Source organism: Aedes albopictus, chromosome 2, assembly GCF_035046485.1.
Source record: "Aedes albopictus strain Foshan chromosome 2, AalbF5, whole genome shotgun sequence".
NCBI lineage: Eukaryota > Metazoa > Arthropoda > Insecta > Diptera > Culicidae > Aedes > Aedes albopictus.
The window spans coordinates 287,301,753-287,321,068 of NC_085137.1; the positions used below are offsets into that span (position 1 = coordinate 287,301,753).

The 19,316-nt window shown below is 39.8% G+C and overlaps 1 protein-coding gene across 1 annotated transcript; it reads left to right on the forward strand.

Annotated features, from left to right (window-relative positions):
- Window positions 1-268: 268 nt before the first annotated feature.
- LOC115266579 (transportin-1) lies at window positions 269-18,403 on the forward strand. The gene is made up of 9 exons (XM_029872970.2): window positions 269-462; window positions 7,798-8,353; window positions 8,423-9,271; window positions 9,498-10,628; window positions 10,695-10,866; window positions 10,932-11,027; window positions 17,268-17,343; window positions 17,629-17,803; window positions 17,876-18,403. The coding sequence occupies exons 2-9, from the start codon at window positions 8,255-8,257 to the stop codon at window positions 17,981-17,983; spliced, it is 2,706 nt and encodes a 901-aa protein (XP_029728830.1). The 5' UTR covers window positions 269-462; window positions 7,798-8,254; the 3' UTR covers window positions 17,984-18,403.
- Window positions 18,404-19,316: the final 913 nt, after the last annotated feature.

The window sequence follows — 19,316 nt, forward strand, 5'->3', positions numbered from 1 at the left end:
GTGCGTGACAGAGGGGGGAGGGGGGGTCTAGAAATCCCGAAAAACGATGGACGTAATATTTGAATCTTCCCTCACCATACTAAAATTCAGCTCATTACTACAACAAACGTGCCCCATTCGCTAATCGGGGCGCAGCCGTGACCCAACCAGCGAATCTGGACTGTAAAATCAAATTGCGAAACTTTCAGTGTGGGCTTCATCAAAGGATGGCGGGCTTTAATTCATTTGCATCATTCAAAACAAACTGGCAACCCTGGTGTGTCCAAACGCATCTCTCAAAGTTCACTCTTTCTTCACACAAAAAAGTCATCTGTGGACGACACGCAGCGTCAAATTTGCGATATTTTCCCAAAATTTCAATATTTCTACCGCGATAAATCGCTTCAACTAGTGTGTAGTTTCTTTTCCCGATCGCCAGCTCCATTTTGCTGGTGATTTCATTGGTTTTTGGTTTTGAAAAAGGTAAGAAATCGGTGAAAATAAAGTGTTGGCAGCACCACACGGGAGAGGCGTTTTCACTTTGGTGCTGCGGAGCGACATTTTTTTTTGTTTCCCCAGTTTGCCCTCGGCTGGTCGTCCATCATAAAAATATACTTGGATGGGCGGCATTTCTCAATCTATTGGCCGCGACCCACTAGGGCGGATGGCTTTGTTGTCCTTGCACTAAGAGGGGGGACGTGAAATTTCTAGAAACCTGTGATCCTTTGTGTTCCCGGTAATTTCTTTTGATTGAGAAACAGTTGGGACCAGAATATCCTATATTAATTTTAGATCTGGAAAGTCTAGTAAATGCTTCCAAATGTTTTTAATAATGTTTAAAACCAAATTGCTCTGAAATGAAATCGAATCCGTATTAACGTGAACATCATGAACATATTTTTTTATCATTTAGTTTTGTTCTGCTTTGCGGGCAGTGGTGCTCAAGCTCAAACGCATTGCGAGTCAGTTGAATGTCGTTAGGCATGATAGAAACTAAACTGGATTGAGTTTAACCGTTATGTGTCCGACAAACTTTTTGCTTTTTTCTACTCCGTGCTTTTTAAATGGGCGCTGGGTACCCGGGTACCCTGTCGGCCACATAAGGGTTAAATAAGGGTGAAAGTAAGATGATCGATTTCTCCTCATCGACTTTATAATTTTCAAGTTAAAGTGTAGATTGAATTTAAATAAGGGCGAAAGTAACATGATCGATTTCTCTTCATCGACACTCTTCTTCAAATTAAACTGACAAGATGAAAGTTTGATTAAACTTTTTGGCCATAAAACGCCAGGTTGGGATGCTGTCTTGCGTCCAAACGTAAAAAGTTTAATTAAACTTGCTTCTTGTCAGTTTAATTTGAAGAAGAGAGAATCGATGAAGAGAAATCGATCATGTTACTTTCGCCCTTATTTAAACTCAATCTAGAAGTGACAAGATGCAAGTAGATATGGTTGCACTGGGGCACGTTCGGTGTAGTACTAGATCTGTAGTAATGAGCTGAATTTTAGTATGGTGAGAAGGTCAATGCTTCGTTTCTGCAATGACATGGTGCAAAAAGCGTGGGTAGGGTGGGGCGGGGCAAGATGGGTCACCTAAGGATGGATCACCATAACTTTGTAAATACAAACCGTATTGGTTTGTATTCGTCCGCTACTCTTTAATACACTAGTTAGCTTTGCTAAAAGTCGATAAAAAGTTCATTCAATAAAAAAAATATGATGTTAAACAAGCAGTTTTAAAAAGTGATCGATTTTGCGCCGTGAAAAAAAAAAGGCGGGGCAAGATGGGTCACCTTTTAAGTAGTTCACATTTTCTCAACGAAAAACGTCAAAATATAAGATTTGTTCCACATTCATATATGCTCCATATCCATACTGAGTAAACAAGAGCTACTAGTATACATTTTATAAATTTATTTGGAATATAAAAAACTTTACGATTTTAGTGGTCCTAAGGCGACTTAAAAATCGATGTTTTCACTAAAAAAAATATCATAATTTTATGTTATAATTTTGAGCGTTCATTCCGCTTGATTGAAGTCATTTATGAAATAGTCTTGTAATAAAAAATAAATAACATTTGAATGCTCCAAAAATACGTTCAAAATTGAAGGTGACCCATCTTGCCCCGTGGCCGTTTATATGGAGATTACATGGAATGTACCGCATAAGAAAAATGGCTAAAAACCATTTTATTTTTTATTTCCAATGAGAGTGAATAATTTTTCAATCAATGCCCCAAACTTTTGTATATTCATGCTGGTCATCTAACAAAATTATTAACATAATCAAAACATGAGTAATGCGCGCGAAAATGGCACTGACCCATCTTGCCCCGCCCCACCCTATTATGATTCCTTGCCAAATTTGATTCTGTTTGAGCCAAACTTTGGATAACTACCCGGATAAAAACTAACCATAGGGTGTCTGGTGAAAACCATTCCTGCACCATACAGTGTATCAGCTACAATAAAGTGTATTGTAATGAAATGGTTCGCTATACTATACATTTACGTTGGATTTTTATGTAACAATATATCATACTGTTTTTCTTACGTTTGAACCATTCACTTTTCCGAAACATTATTTTTCCGTGAATAGGAAGCAATCAGTGAAGTACTAGATTGAAAGTAGTGAGCTGGATTTTTGTATGGTGAGATGATCAATTCTCCGTTTCTGCAATGAAATGGTGCAAACAGCGTGGGTTATATGGTTTCTTGCCTAATTTGATGATGTTTGAGCAAAAGTTTGGTTAACTGTGTTGTTGTATTATTTATTTCTTACAACTTCAACAACACAGTTACCCAAACTTTTGCTCAAACAGCATCAAATTCGGCAAGAAATCATATAACCCAGGCTGTTTGCACCATTTCATTGCAGAAACGGAGAATTGATGATCTCACCATACAAAAATCCAGCTCACTACTTTCAATCTAGTTCTTCACTGATTGCTTCCTATTTTAAATTATTTATTCAGTTTAAGATTTTTTTCGTGCTTTGTTTTGTTGATGTTTGTTACTTTTTATGCAAAGGAAAGGAAAGAGAAAAAAGTGAATAAGTTGAAACATCAATTTAAAGTCAATAACATGTTAAAATCAGTGGCATAGGCTAGGAATCATAATACCCACGCTTTTTGCACCATTTCATTGCAGAAACGGAGAATAGGAAGCAATCAGTGAAGTACTAGATTGAAAGTAGTGAGCTGGATTTTGTATGGTGAGATGATCAATTCTCCGTTTCTGCAATGAAATGGTGCAAACAGCGTGGGTTATATGATTTCTTGCCTAATTTGATGCTGTTTGAGCAAAACTTTTGGGTAACCGTGTTGTTGAAGTTGCAAGGAATAAATAATACAACAACACAATTACCCAAACTTTTGCTCAAACAGCATCAAATTAGGCACGTAATCATATAACCCACGCTGTTTGCATCATTTCATAGCAGAAACGGAGAATTGATCATCTCACCATACAAAAATCCAGCTCACTACTTTCAATCTAGTACTTCACTGATTGCTTCCTATAGGAGGCAATCAGTGAAGTACTAGATTGAAAGTAGTGAGCTGGATTTTTGTATGGTGAGATGATCGATTCTCCATTTTTGCAATGAAATGGTGCAAACAGCGTGGGTTATATGATTTCTTGTCTAATTTGATGCTGTTTGAGCAAAAGCTTGGGTAGCTGTGTTGTTGAAGTTGCAAGAAATAAATAATACAACAACACAGTTATCCAAACTTTTGCTCAATCAGCATCAAATTAGGCAAGAAATCATATAACCCACGCTGTTTGCACCATTTCATTGCAGAAATGGAGAATCGATCATCTCACCATACAAAAATCCAGCTCACTACTTTCAATCTAGTACTTCACTGATTGCCTCATATTGACCTCGCCATACAAACATTCAGCTCATTACTACAAATCTAGTACTACACCGAACTGTCCTCTTTTTGGTCATCATTAGGACGCAATCAGTGAAGTACTAGATTGAAAGTGGGTTTTTGTATGGTGAGATGATCTATTCTCAATTTCTGCAATGAAATGGTGCAAACAGCGTGGATTTTATGATTTCTTGCCTAATTTGATGCTGTTTGACCAAATGTTTGGGTAACTGTGTTGTTGAAGTTGCAAGAAATAAAATAATACAACAGCACAGTTACCCAAAGTTTTGCTCAAACAGCATCAAATTAGGCAAGAAATCATATAACCCATGCTGTTTGCATCATTTCTTTGCAGAAATAGAGAATTGATCATCTCACCAAACAAAAATCCAGCTCACTACTTTTAATATAGTACTTCACTGATTGTTTTCATTGTAGCAAGACATCTGCCTATAGTACTGGAATAATCTGAAAAGCGATTTGATCATGATTGTGTTGTTGTTAGTGATCAGTCCTTCTTCTGTATGAAGGGCCAAAAAGTGTTGTGTGGACCCGCAAGCAGAGACACTCGCGCGAAAGCCACGTCAGGAGAATTCCTTCTAAAGTTTCTCTCGGGATTCCTCTGGAAGATTTTCCGCGATTCCTTCCAGTGTTTCTCATACGACTTCTCTAGTAGATCTTCCTAGTATTTCTTCCAGAGTTGCTGCAGAAATTATTACTGGGATTTATACTAGAGCTCCTGCAAAGATTTCCTATTAAGCATTTTTTACGAATTTTCTGCAAGAGCTCCTGTCGGGACTTCTTCCAAAATTTCTCCTGAAATTTTCTTCAAGAAATTTCCAAGAGCTATCAGAGTTTCACCCTGGATTTCTACAGGAGTTTCAGCTGGAATATTTCCTAAAGGTTTTTACGATTTTTTAGGTTTCACCTGAGATTTTTCTCGGATTTTCTCCCGGTATTTCTCTCAGAAGATTCTTTCCAGCGTTGGTCCTTTTCATAGTTTTTTTTCTTTATCTTGAACTCTCTCCTGTTTGATAATAGGACAGATCGGTGAATTACTAGATTTGTAGTAATGAACTAAATTTTAGTATGGTGAGAAGGTCAATTCTCCGTTTCTGCAATGGTGCGGTGCAAAAAGCGTTGGTACAGCTTCCGCTCGATAACTGGGCTTTGAAGACAGTTCAGTTAGCGAGCGCCGCTCGATAACTGGACTGAGGTGCCGGAGCCGGAGGCTATTGTTATATTTTGTTTTGTTTACAGATTTGCAAAATGTGAGGTTAAATTTCGATTATTTTTGACAGACAACTGCTTTTTAACTGGACTTTGGCCCAGTTAGCGAGCGCCCAGTAAAAAAGCAGTCCAGTTAAACAGCAGTCAGTTATCGAGCGGATGCTGTATTATGATTCCTTGCCTAATTCGATGCTGTTTGAGCAAAACTTTGGGTTGTTTATGTTGCAAGAAAGTGAGCACCTATGAAAACTAAAACAACGGAATCATTCGGTGCCGTAATCGCTTGTTTTCGAATAGGATGAATATTGGAGCGTGAGATTACTGATGGCAACAATAGCGCCTGCCACGTCAGGTTGCAGGTCCATGTGGGGAAAGGGAAGGAACTGATGATTGAAAGCGTTTGTATCCACATCAGACCGAATATACCTTAGATTAGTGCGATTGTTACTATGAAGCTAAAGCGGCACAATTCGCTTGATTGCATAACTTGTAGGCGTTATCTGATAGACTGACACTTAGAAATCCTCTACATAGAGATAAGCGGAAGTTACATATGTCGATTTGGCAACTCTGTCCGTTTTGTTTACATCAGCTGCCAACACTTGCTACAAAGCTAGATGTTCAAACTTTGTGCGTGACTTCGTTGTGGTTCAAGTTGTTTTGTTGACATTTTATAATGGGGCACGTTTGGTGTAGTACTAGATTTGTAGTAATGAGCTGAATTTTTGTATGGTGAGAAGGTCAATTCTTCGTTTCTGCAAAGAAATGGTGCAAAAAGCGTTGGTATTATGATTCCTTGCCTAATTTGATGCTGTTTGAGCAAAACTTTGGATAACTATGTTGTTTATGTTGCAAGAAATGGAGAAAACAACAACACTGTTACCCAAAGTTTTGCTCAAACAGCATCAAATTAGGCAAGGAATCATAATACCCACGCTTTTTGCACCATTTCATTGCAGAAACGGAGAATTGACCTTCTCACCATACTAAAATTCAGCTCATTACTACAAATCTAGTACTTCACCGATCTGTCCTATTAACGTAGATTTTTTTTTCAAAATGTTGAAAAAAATAGTGGAGCAATCGAAGAAATCTGAAATTCATTGCAAAGTGTAAACCTAAACGTATCGGCAGAAGTGAAGCAAGAAGCAGCAATGGAAGTTTTTTCAAGAAGTGCTGCAACAAAAGTGTCGTCATAAACATGAGCTTTTGAAAGCAGAATTAATTAAATTTTAACTTTTTGCTAAACTTACATATACCGTCAATTTTTCGATATTAAAAATAAATAATTTTAATTTATTTAGTTTGGATTGCAATACCGTTCAAACGACGCCTTCCTACGAACGATCAGCATGTTCATTTGGCTCACACTTTGACAGTTCTCTCTGCACGATTGGCTTACAATGGCCGCCTCCGCAGATCTCTATAATGTAGGATTACTACTGACACTGTGTTGTGAAAGTTGGAAGGAACCCTGATAAAAATTTCCAATAAAATCACCATTGAATAATGATAAATTTGACTATTCAACAACAAATTATATTGTGTACGTATTTTCCTGCTGAAAATGGTGTATTGAAACTACAATACGTGTACAATAAAATCAATGGCACTAAAGATTTCAATAATAAAAACACCATAAGATGAATGGTAGTTGACTTGATTTTTTTCCAGAAAATTTGTTTTTTTTTATGGTAAAGATACATAACAACCCCCATTTTCCATTGTAAAAGTGACATTTACAATACATGTTATGGTGGAAAACCATAAGAACTGTTGTTACTCCATCGTTTTAAACAATTGAATTAATGGTAAGTACCATTCAATTCAGCGTGTTGTAACAATCCATTCTGTTGTATCTCTATGATCTTTTTTATCAGGGAAGGGAATCGGTTTTTCAACCGTTTCTGGTTCTAGCGAAGGCTATGAACATATGAATATTGGTTGTATATATAGAGATAAGAGTGCACCACCCGTTTTTTTTGGCACGAGTTGACTTTTGGCCATAACTCCGTTAATTTTTAACCAATTCACATGAAAATGTGTACACAGGACTGACTGTGTCGTACCTTGTCGTACTATCCGTATACAGAAAGTCAAGTCAATAGGTTCAAAATTGACTGAGTAATGACAGAAAAACGACCCGTGCAAAAAAAAAAAAGAATCGCGTGTATTATACAATAGATAAAGTGGATAGAAAGATACAATATAGAAGGAAAGGGACGGGCCAGGGATTGAACCCAGAACTTATTGCATATGAATCAGAAGCGGTAGCCATTAGACCACCAAGCCCGTCTTTTTTATTCTTTTATAAGGAAAATGCAAAAAAGTAAGTTTTCCTATATAAAATCCCATACAAATTTCAATCGCGATGCGCAAAGTGTAGGCATAACTGATCGCGCTCAAAAATGAACACAAAACTTCGATCTTGGAATAAGTGCCTGATGGTCCACTGCACGAATATATTCTGGCCTGCTTACTCTCACACGAAATTTGACGTTTGAGCGGTGTCGGCACCGCTCAAACGTCAAATATCCCTTGAGAGTAAGCAGGCCAGCATAAATTCGTGCAGTGGACCATTAGATTATGAGGAAAATATGTAGCAATATCGAAATTTGATGTGATACTCCGCAACGCACCGTTGTAAGGTTACGGGACATTAATGAAATCGATTTTGATAAACAAAAACATGTTCAATTTCTTTTCAGGTTATTTGATTTGCCTCGGTCGCGTGACCCTCTTGGACGGACTGGATGCCTGCCGGTCAGATTTGCAGAACAAAACAAAGAAGTAAAAACTCCCCTCCCTAGATATCGGGCACGATAGTATAAAGGGGTCAAACGAGTTTTGCAAATTGGAGAATCCTACGAGGAGAAGGGAGACAAACTAGAGAAGACGCTCCTGAACCAGATTCGCGCTCTTTGTGGAAGCTGCCGGTGTTGCGCGAAGCTAAATTTCCCTTTCGTTTTGTAAAGAACACCCATCTATCCACCCATCCACAATCACACGAGTTTTTGGGCCTTTCTCTGGTTGTTGTTTTGTGGCGCGTAAATTAGCTCGCCACGAAATAGTAACGGGACTCTTCAGCAGCAACAGCGGCCTGTGGTCAGTCGCCCGCCGAAGCGTAACAAAACACAGACAAACATTTGCAAAAACAGCGACAAAATGACGTGGGAACCGCAGGCAGAAGGATTGAATCAAATCATCACGCTGCTGAAGCAATCGCAATCGACAGACAATGCGATTCAGCGTGCCGTACAGATGGTATGCGGATTATTTTTGTGCGTTTTTCTATGTCTACTAATAATGTTTCTTATTTCCATACTTTTACAGAAACTAGAAGAGCTGAACCAGTTTCCAGATTTTAACAACTATTTAATTTACGTGCTAACCAAGTTGAAAACTCAAGATGAACCAACCCGATCGTTGTCGGGTCTGATACTGAAGAACAACATCCGCATACACGCAACTCACCTTCAGCCAGCGATTATCGAGTATATCAAGCAGGAATGTTTGATGGCCCTGGGAGATCCGTCGCCTCTGATCCGCGCAACAGTGGGTATCCTGATAACAACCATTGCCAACAAGGGCGGTCTCCAAACGTGGCCCGAGCTCCTTCCGACGCTGTGTGACATGCTCGATTCGCAAGAGTACAGCGTTTGCGAAGGTGCATTTGGCGCTTTGCAGAAAATTTGCGAAGATTCGGCCGACACTTTGGATAGCGCTGCCCTGAATCGCCCGTTGAACATCATGATTCCGAAGTTCCTGCAATTTTTCCGTCACTCGAGCCCCAAGATTCGCTCGCATGCCATCGCCTGCATCAACCAGTTCATCATCAACCGAACGCAAGCCCTGATGCTCCACATCGATACGTTCATCGAGAATCTGTTCCATCTATCCTCGGATGAGGACCGAGAAGTGCGGAAGAACGTTTGTCGGGGTTTGGTTATGCTGTTGGAGGTGCGAATGGACCGCTTGATGCCCCATATGAACAACATTATCGAGTACATGCTGATCCGAACGCAGGATCCTGATGAAACGGCGCTGGAGGCATGTGAATTTTGGCTTTCGTTGGCCGAGCAAACCATTTGCAAGGAAGCACTCACGCCACATTTGGCGCAGTTGGCACCGGTGCTTGTTCGGGGTATGAGATACTCTGACATCGACATAATCATCTTGAAGGTTTGTATTACTTTTGTTGAGTAATTCTCATTTCATGTGGGTTCAAATTTTGTCCATTTCTTAACAGTTTCTAAATCGATTACATTTCCCTACAAAACTTCATTATATTTTATCAATCATCATAATCTAATCACATTTGTAAAAGCATTGAATGGACGAAATATGGGCTCTTCACGGTTATTTTAGGCAACATTTTTTTTACGCGAGTTTTTTTTTTTTATTTCAGGGTGATGTCGAAGAGGACGAAATGATTCCGGATCGAGAGGAAGACATCAAACCACGATTCCATAAATCGCGAACGCATACACAAAAAGCCGGTAATATGAATTCGCAGGATCAAGGTGCCAGACCGATGGAAGGAAACGATGAGGAAGAGGACATGGATGATCCTTATGACGACATGGACGATGACAGTAATCTGTCCGATTGGAATCTGCGCAAATGCAGCGCAGCAGCATTGGACGTTTTGGCCAATGTCTTCAAGGACGATTTCCTCCCGATCCTCTTACCGATTCTGAAGGAAACCCTGTTCCATCAAGATTGGCAGATCAAGGAAAGTGGAATCCTGGCCTTGGGTGCCATTGCCGAGGGATGCATGAATGGGATGATTCCACATTTGCCGGAGTTGATTCCGTATCTTATTTCGTGTCTTTCGGACAAGAAAGCGCTGGTACGTGCAATCACTTGTTGGACGCTCTCCCGATATGCTCATTGGGTTGTCAGTCAGCCGCACGATCAGTACTTGAAACCGCTGATGGAGGAACTTCTGAAACGCATTCTCGATGCGAACAAACGTGTCCAGGAAGCAGCTTGTTCAGCATTCGCCACACTCGAGGAGGAAGCATGTACGGAATTGGTTCCTTATTTGGGATTCATACTCAAAACCCTGGTATTTGCCTTCGGTAAATACCAACACAAAAATCTGCTCATCCTGTACGACGCGATCGGAACCTTGGCGGATTCCGTTGGCCACCATTTGAACAAACCGGAGTACATCAACATGCTGATGCCACCGTTGATTCAGAAGTGGAACATGCTTAAAGACGAAGACAAAGACCTGTTTCCGCTGTTGGAGTGTTTGTCCAGTGTGGCAACGGCGCTGCAGTCTGGATTTTTACCATACTGCGAACCGGTGTACAGAAGATGCATATCGTTGATACAGCAAACGCTGAATCAGGATCTTGCGAGTACTGCCAGTCCCGGACAGTTCGAGCTTCCGGATAAAGATTTCATGATCGTAGCTCTGGATTTACTATCTGGACTGGCTGAAGGACTCGACGGTCATATTGAGTCCTTGGTGGTCAGTAGTAACATCATGCAGCTTCTTTATCAGTGTATGCAGGACTCAATGCCTGAAGTAAGTATTATAATTATACTTCCTATCATATTACCTAATAATCAAACGTTTCCGTTTTCCCTTCAGGTTCGGCAGTCTTCGTTCGCACTACTTGGGGATTTGACAAAGGCCTGCTTCCAGCACGTCCACCCATTCATTGCCGATTTCTTGCCCATATTGGGCCAGAACCTGAACCCGGAGTACATTTCAGTGTGCAATAATGCTACTTGGGCCATCGGTGAAATTAGCATAAAGCTTCGTACGTTTCACGATCGATCACATAAGGCTCCAGACCGACTGATAGAGAAATTTGTTTCGTTCCAGGTGATGATACGAAGCCGTACATCCCGTTGGTGTTGGCACAGCTCATTGAAATCATCAACAATCCTAATACTCCAAAAACACTTTTGGAAAATACAGGTAATTTGATTCTGATGTTGTTTAAAAAAAATCCACAATGTAACAGAGAACTCGGCGTTTTTTTTATTTTATTTTTTATTGTTGCAAATTTTATGTCACTGTTCTGAAATATGTATGTGTATTTTAAAAGTCAGGTACAACCAAGGGGTCAACAATTTAAGCTAAAATAGGAGTGGCAGGTACAGATTATCCTTTGCTTACATCCTTTGCTCCGGGAGGAGTTGCCAGATTTAGTGCAACCAGTTTTTATGTTTGCAGACATTGTTCTGTTGCACTTTCACAGCTATGAACGGAGAGCTTTCTTTGTCAATGCCCATTTTACGTATGTACATCGATTAGCAGGCACGAGGACGAGGATACTCTGTGTCCAAGGAAGTCAAGGCAATTTCCATTAGGAAAAGTTGTTTGGTTGGTTTTCTTCTTGTCTTCTGGTTCAAGAATAAAGTCCTTGGTTCAAGAATAAAGTTTCACTATCTGTTCGCACGCCGAATGTTTTCTATTACCTGAAAATACATTAGGTTATTGACCTATTACTTTCTAAACGAAGACGTGAAAATTTAGGATGAAAACTGTAAATCAAGCGAGAACAAGCGGCATTTTCGTGCAATGAATTTGAAACCTGCCATGTATTGAGCGGTTATTTGGTCGAGATATGTGGGCTGCGTGGAAGTGTGCCATTCAAACGTACCTCGAGCTGGAAGAGCCCGACAGAAGCTGCGAAGCTGTGGATCCTGCGAAAGACCAGAAAGCAAGATCCAAGGTAATACTACTCCTTATTGCCGTATCCGCCTTCCTCCCGACGGAACAACTCTACATTGAGTTGCGTCCGTTATTGGTCGTACCCATCCTTGGTGTACCATCTCAACAAGGCGCTCCACAAGCTGAAACTGTCCATTCGGTATCCCGGTACAATTCGAATCCCGGAATGCAACACAAAAGTTTTTTTTTTAAAGTGTCATGAAAACACTTTTTCGATATCTGCAGGGAGCATTGACGCTGATGCTGGTATACTGCCAGGGAGGCGATTGAGTAGCCGACGTGTGTAATCGCAAATCCACCAGTGGCTATGGCTTTTTCCGCGGCTTTTCAAGAAGCATCGTGGTGACAAGGGCTGACCAGACAATTCCTAGCGACTAGAAATCCTCTACATAGAGATAAGCGGAAGTTACATATGTCGATTTGGCAACTCTGTCCGTTTTGTTTACATCAGCTGCCAACACTTGCTACAAAGCTAGATGTTCAAACTTTGTGCGTGACTTCGTTGTGGTTCAAGTTGTTTTGTTGACATTTTATAATGGGGCACGTTTGGTGTAGTACTAGATTTGTAGTAATGAGCTGAATTTTTGTATGGTGAGAAGGTCAATTCTTCGTTTCTGCAAAGAAATGGTGCAAAAAGCGTTGGTATTATGATTCCTTGCCTAATTTGATGCTGTTTGAGCAAAACTTTGGATAACTATGTTGTTTATGTTGCAAGAAATGGAGAAAACAACAACACTGTTACCCAAAGTTTTGCTCAAACAGCATCAAATTAGGCAAGGAATCATAATACCCACGCTTTTTGCACCATTTCATTGCAGAAACGGAGAATTGACCTTCTCACCATACTAAAATTCAGCTCATTACTACAAATCTAGTACTTCACCGATCTGTCCTATTAACGTAGATTTTTTTTTTCAAAATGTTGAAAAAAATAGTGGAGCAATCGAAGAAATCTGAAATTCATTGCAAAGTGTAAACCTAAACGTATCGGCAGAAGTGAAGCAAGAAGCAGCAATGGAAGTTTTTTCAAGAAGTGCTGCAACAAAAGTGTCGTCATAAACATGAGCTTTTGAAAGCAGAATTAATTAAATTTTAACTTTTTGCTAAACTTACATATACCGTCAATTTTTCGATATTAAAAATAAATAATTTTAATTTATTTAGTTTGGATTGCAATACCGTTCAAACGACGCCTTCCTACGAACGATCAGCATGTTCATTTGGCTCACACTTTGACAGTTCTCTCTGCACGATTGGCTTACAATGGCCGCCTCCGCAGATCTCTATAATGTAGGATTACTACTAGCGACTGATCAGTGGACGTCAAATCGCAATAACTTGCACAACCAAAACACCATTATTGCGATTCTTAGGAATGGTGCCTACAATCCTCGAACCAAGCACATTTTACTTTCTGCCCGGTTCTATGCTGCAGCAGTATCTCAATAATACGAAAAAAATTATGCAGCATAAGTGGTTGCGCTGCGTTCTTATTCAAAACCGTTCGGCACTTTCCGATGAACGAATCGTTCAATCGAGTCCGATTCACATACCCGACAATGCTCTCGGATGCGTCGACTGTAATCCAGCAGTCCTCCAGAGAGGTCACATTGAGCAAATTTGAAGCATTTGTATGAAGCGTCGACTTTGGCCTGACCCCCCTTCCTCCTTCCAAAAAGTCTACATGGTTTATGACGGCCCCTAAACTAACGTAGATGTTTATCAATAAATGTACCCAATAGTTGCTTAAAAAATAATGTCCAATCAACAATAGTACGCCACAATACTCGGTTTGTGGCTGCCGTTTTCTCCATCCTTGGTCGAGCCCAATGATCGCCAAGTCACGCTCCATCTGGTCCGCCCATCTTGCTCTCTGCGTTCCACGCCTTCTTGTGCCAACCGGATCAGTAGTGAACACTAACTTTGCAGGGTTGTTATCCAACATGCCCTGCTCACCGTATCCTTCCAGATTTGGCCACCTCATGGATGCTGGGTTCGCCGTAAAGTGCAGCGAGCTCTTGGTTTATCCGTCTCCGCTACACACCGTTCTCCAGCACACCGAGTGCTTGCAGGTCCTTCTCAAGCATGGTCCATGTATCGTGTCCCTAGAGGACCACCGTTCTTATTAGCGTTTTGTACATGGTGCATTTGGTGCGTGGGTGATTTTTTTTAGACCGCAGCTTCTTCTGGAGCCCGTAGAAGGCCTGGCTCCCGCTGATGATGCGCCTATGAATTTCACGACACACAATGTTGTCAGCCGTCAGTAAGGATCCGAGGTAGACGAATTCCTCCACCACTTCGAAGGTATCCCCGTCTATCGTAACATTACTGCCCAGACGGATCCTATCGTGTTCGGTTCCGCCTACCAGCACGTACTTTGTTTTTGAGGCATTCTCCACCAGTCCGATCTTTGCTGCTCCGCGTTTCAGGCGGGTGTACAGCTCTGCCACCGTTCCAAATGTTCTGGCGATAATGTCCATGTCGTCCGCAAAGCACATAAATTGACCAGATTTTGTGAAAATCGTTCCTCGGCTGTTGAGCACGGCGCTCGTCGCATCACATGATCACACCTTCCAGAGCGATTTTGAAGAGTAGGAATGAGAGTCCGTCACCTTGTCGCAGTCCCCGGCGAGATTCGATTGAACTGGATAGTTCACTCGAAACCCTTACGCAGTGTTGCACACCGTCCTTTGTTTTAATCAGTCTAGTCAGATTCCCAGCCTAAAATCACATATTTTGCCCTATAAATTGAGGTAAAGTTTGAAATTGTGGCGTACTGGAGCAAATCTATAGCCCACAATCACATAGGTTTGCTTCTGAGACAAAAATATTTCGCTGTGTTTTCAACGATGGAAAGTTTGCTAACACTCTGAGACTGTTGTATATCTCCTGGTGGTCAGAGTTAGCGCCATGCTGATGTCGATAATGCCGGTTTGCTGTGGTAGGGGGAGGCGGGGCAGTATGGACACCCTACACGGAGAGACGAAACTACCCAAAAGTGAGTTCTTTCCACTCAACTTCGGGGTTGCGTGCGTCAAGCCAATTTTGAGTTGATGGAATCGATGTTTTTGTTGGGTTGTTCCCGCTTGCTTCCATGTGAAAAAAATACCTAATTTGAAGTTTTTTTTCACCCAATCGAAATTTCGACTAGGTTGTATCTACTCAAATTTGAGTACTGTGCTAGAAACTCAGTGTTGTCTTGACGCACGGAACTGCAAAAGTTGGGCTGTTTCTCTCTTCACTCTCTGACAACAACAGAAAGAGCGCATGGAAAGGGAGATGAAAAAGAACTCAAAATTGAGTTCAAAAGTACCTAATTTTGAGTTTTTCAGTTTCTCCGTGTAAGGTTTTTACGTACTTTACCTGCCAAGAAGCCAAAAATTTTTAGTTTTTTTATAAATGTATTCTTTTAAAGTCTATTTAGCTGCTATTGCATAAGAGTGTTCACGAAAAAATATGATTTATCCTCTTCAAACAATGTTTCGAAAAATTAGTTTAGTTTAGTTAGTTTTTCAAGACCGTCTTCAAGCATACGGGGCAGAATGGACACCGCCATGGGGCAATATGGACACCATGAGACTTTTACGAATTTCGCAGATTATTTACACCTACAAAGTTATTTCATTACAAAACAACTACTATGGCTGAATAAAAAGCCGAAGTAGTTCATTTTTGTTCAGTTAATTCAAATTCAGGCTGTTTTCGGTAAAGATTTGTTTTTGTCGGCATGTACAGCTGTGTCTAGAACAACTATTTTCCACTGTTGTCGTTTTTTGACCAATTTGTTTCACTCTATGTCTACTATAGTGAAATTTTAACCGAAACTATAGTGAAATTTTAACCGAATATAGAAATCGAAGAATTTGGTTGGTTTGTGATTTAGGTTGTTTTTCCCTTGCCACTTCTCTCAAAACAGATGAGTGTCCATTCTGCCCCGGTAGGACAGAAAATATATACATGATAAGCATGTGAATGCAGCAAAACTACTTGCATGTGTTCTAGAAAAATCAAAATTTACTCAACCTGCAATTAATTACTCACTAAATCTTATTTTAGAAGGTGTGAAAATTATTATTTCCATGCACAAAAACAGAGGACGCAACTTTTTCGTGTAAACAGTATAATTTTAATTTCGAATGTTTCTTTCCTGAAACTACGTTTCAGATAAATGAACTATTTTCTCCATTCATTAAAGTTCAAAAGAGTTCGCATACTTGAAAACATTGAGGGTGTCTATTAAGGTGGCCCACATTTATATGACAAATCAAAATTGTGAAAAATGTAAAGTCTTACCTCCTAAATCAGTTGTGTTGGACTCCCAGAAGCTACGTTCAAAATTTGAGTAAAATCGGTTGAGCCTAAGGGGGCGCTCAAAACGCTTGAAGTGTGTATGGGAAAACTTGGCCAAATGTATGCAGAAATTTTTAGTTTTCGAATTTTGCCACTAGGTGGCGCTGTAGGCGTTCAATAAATAAACTTTTTGGTATTATTGTAGGTGACTATATGCCAAACAACTTTGTCGAAGACTGCGAAGTGATCCGACGGCTGTGAAAAAAGTTATACCCTAGGCAAAGTGAGGCAAAGTATTGAGATTTCATTATTGATATTATTCCTTAACATGTATTGGATAAACAATAAAGTTTATCCTCACTTTACGTAGGGTATAACTTTTTTCACAGACGTCGGATCACTTTGCGGTCTTCGACAAAGTTGTTTGGCATATTAGTCACCTACAATAATACCAAAGGGTTTGATTATTGAACGCTTACAGCGCCACTTAGCGGCAAAATTAGGAAAAATTCAAATTTCTGCAAACATTTGGCCAAGTTTTCCCATACAAACTTCAAGCGTTTTGAGCGCCCCCTTAGGCTCAACCGATTTTACTCAAATTTTGAACGTAGCTTCTGGGAGTTCAAAACAACTGGTTTAGGAGGTAAGACTTGGTATTTCTTGAAATTTTTGTTTTCATATAAGTGTGGGCCACCCTAGTGTCCATTCTGCCCCGGGTGTTCATACTGCCCCGCTTACCCCTAATCATAGGTCATACCGTAAACACACTCTCATTGCGCACTTTTCAAAAAATCGTTAAACAATATTGCTGATGCCTAATGCAAACTTTTTTTTTCCACGAAAAACTAACTAGCGATTGTGGGCATGTGTGAAAAATATTAATGTAGAAAAAATAGACGTGGTTATCATCCAAATGCACAAAGTTTGGTGCCTACACGGTAGATTGTTGTTATTCCTCAGCTTGAAGCTGCTGAACTATAGTCGGTCTCCTAGCTTACCTATATGTTTGCTGCTCCGATTATGAACGTTATAAATTTCACCAGGAAGGTCGAACGTTGTCGAAGTTTTGATATGTATTTATTTTATTGGCGACATTATTATTTCAGCAGTTGTCTACGAGGTACGACCAATGCGTTCCTGTTTATGTTAATGTGTATTTTTCCCTATTTTCTCTGTTTATTTTCCGTTTAGCAATAACAATTGGTCGACTCGGTCTTGTGTGCCCCCTAGAAGTGGCTCCTTCATTGCAACAGTTTGTGCGACAGTGGTGTGTAACTAAATAATATTTTTTTCCTTCTATCTTTGTCATCCTAACAATACTATGTATATCTTTTGACAGTTGTGTAATTGAAGTTATTTGTTAGACAAAGCGCTGTTCTAATCCGTGATAACTGATGTCTAGCTGAATGTTGTCAAAATTATGTTTCTGTTTGTGTTATTTGTTACCTTTACCCAACTGTTTAAGAGCTATGCATAGTGTGATACAACTTCAAGAACTGAACATTGGACAACTTATGAGCTACATGCTTTACCGTTTCATGATTAAAAATAGGTGTTCATCACTCCGAAACATTCGGGATAACGAAGAGAAAGATTCCGCCTTCCGTGGTATGTGCCAAATGATTACCGTTAATCCCGTCGGAGTGGTACCGGATTTCATCTTCTTCTGTGACGCTGCAGCCTCGTGGATGAGCCCGAAGGCAGATTTGCACGAAATGCTACAAAAGGTAACGTTCGGATTATGTCGCCTTTTTCGAGTGAGATCATATTCTACTTTCATGTTCTTCTGATGCATTTAGATTCTGCTCGGCTTCAAGACCCAAGTGGGTGAGGAGAACTGGAGTCGGTTTGTCGAACAATTCCCTCAGCAGCTCAGTGAGCGTTTGGCAGTGATGTACAGCATCTAAGAGCTGACATGTAACGATGGTTCTGCGGTCCATGCAGCGGTATGTAGAGGCGCATTTTAACGTTTTTTTCTTTAAAATAATCAAGAACATTGTGCTTGAGAAACATTACAAACCTTAGCATCACAGTTGGAGTGGGACTAGGATCGAAAGGGTTACAGCAGGAAGAAACATTCGGTGTTTGGAGATACTTTTGACTCGATACTATTTATGGTATCAGTAACAGTCGGTGGATAGCTGGTTAGAACAGTACTGCTACAGTAAATTACTTGGTAGAGTGAAGTACTGAAAATTCGTTGTATACAGTTTGCATTTTTATATCATGGAAATTCATAGGGTCCGTTTTAAAACAATGTTTTTATTTCAAAAGTTCAGCTTGTCGTGTCTTACCAATTCGAAGAAAAATAAAAGAAAACAATTTAAGGTTATGAAATTTTACAAATATGCCACTCCAACTAATAAAATGTTATAGTAACTCTAGCTTGCAAATCGTAAGTCTGTTCCGCATTCTACACATACGTACTAGATGCTGAATTTAGAGACATTTTAGCGCTGAACACCGTATTTATTGAAGAAGTGACTCACTAGACTTTCCCAATTAAGACAAAAAAATCCTTCACATTAAATCCTTCCTAGCAAAATTACATGAGCGAAAAACGAAACTCCTTACTGGAGACTTCTGATTCTGTTTATAAATATTTCAAAATATTTAGTAATTATTTTGCTTTCATAAACTAATAGAGTTTAAAAACATGATTCATGATTCTCCTTCTAGAACCGAATGAAGATTTATTCTTTTGTACCGAGTATGCAGAATGAGTGAGACTAGTGTGCAAGATATCGAATGTGAGTGGAAACATTTCAGTTAACAAAGTTAATCAAAAACAAGCAAACGGTTCTGTATTTCATGCTGGATGTGTTAGTAGCTTATGGTTTTTATTTATATCATTACAGCTTTTTTGTTAAAATGCCTTCAAAATATTAATTATAAACAAAGTTGGATCCGAAATAAACGTGCAGCTAATCTATCATCTTGAGACTATCATCGTCTTTTTGCAACACTAATGCTTTGTTGTTTTCGTTTTCACTCAACAGCAAGATTTGCTGGTTTGAACATTCGCATTCAATGCGAGTGTGCTTATTTCAGATGCGATGCAAAAAAAACTAACTGGATATCAAAAACAGGATTTTTTTCAGGCTTACCTCTTGGAATACGTTCAGAAGTTCCTTAATACGTGTGGTTTAACTGCTAAACATTCTACAAGAAATTGCTCAAGTTTTTTGTTAGGAAATTAGCGCAGATAATTTATTTACCACATACCTGGTTTTACTGAAT

What these genes read in the sequence shown, in the direction of transcription:
- LOC115266579 (XM_029872970.2), top strand. Translation starts at nt 8,255, where the DNA reads ATGACGTGGGAACCGCAGGCAGAAGGATTGAATCAAATCATCACGCTG. An exon ending in CAACAGTTTGTGCGACAGTG is followed by an intron (nt 17,344 to 17,628) that starts GTGTGTAACTAA and finishes GATTAAAAATAG; the next exon opens with GTGTTCATCACTCCGAAACA. An exon ending in TGCACGAAATGCTACAAAAG is followed by an intron (nt 17,804 to 17,875) that starts GTAACGTTCGGA and finishes TGATGCATTTAG; the next exon opens with ATTCTGCTCGGCTTCAAGAC.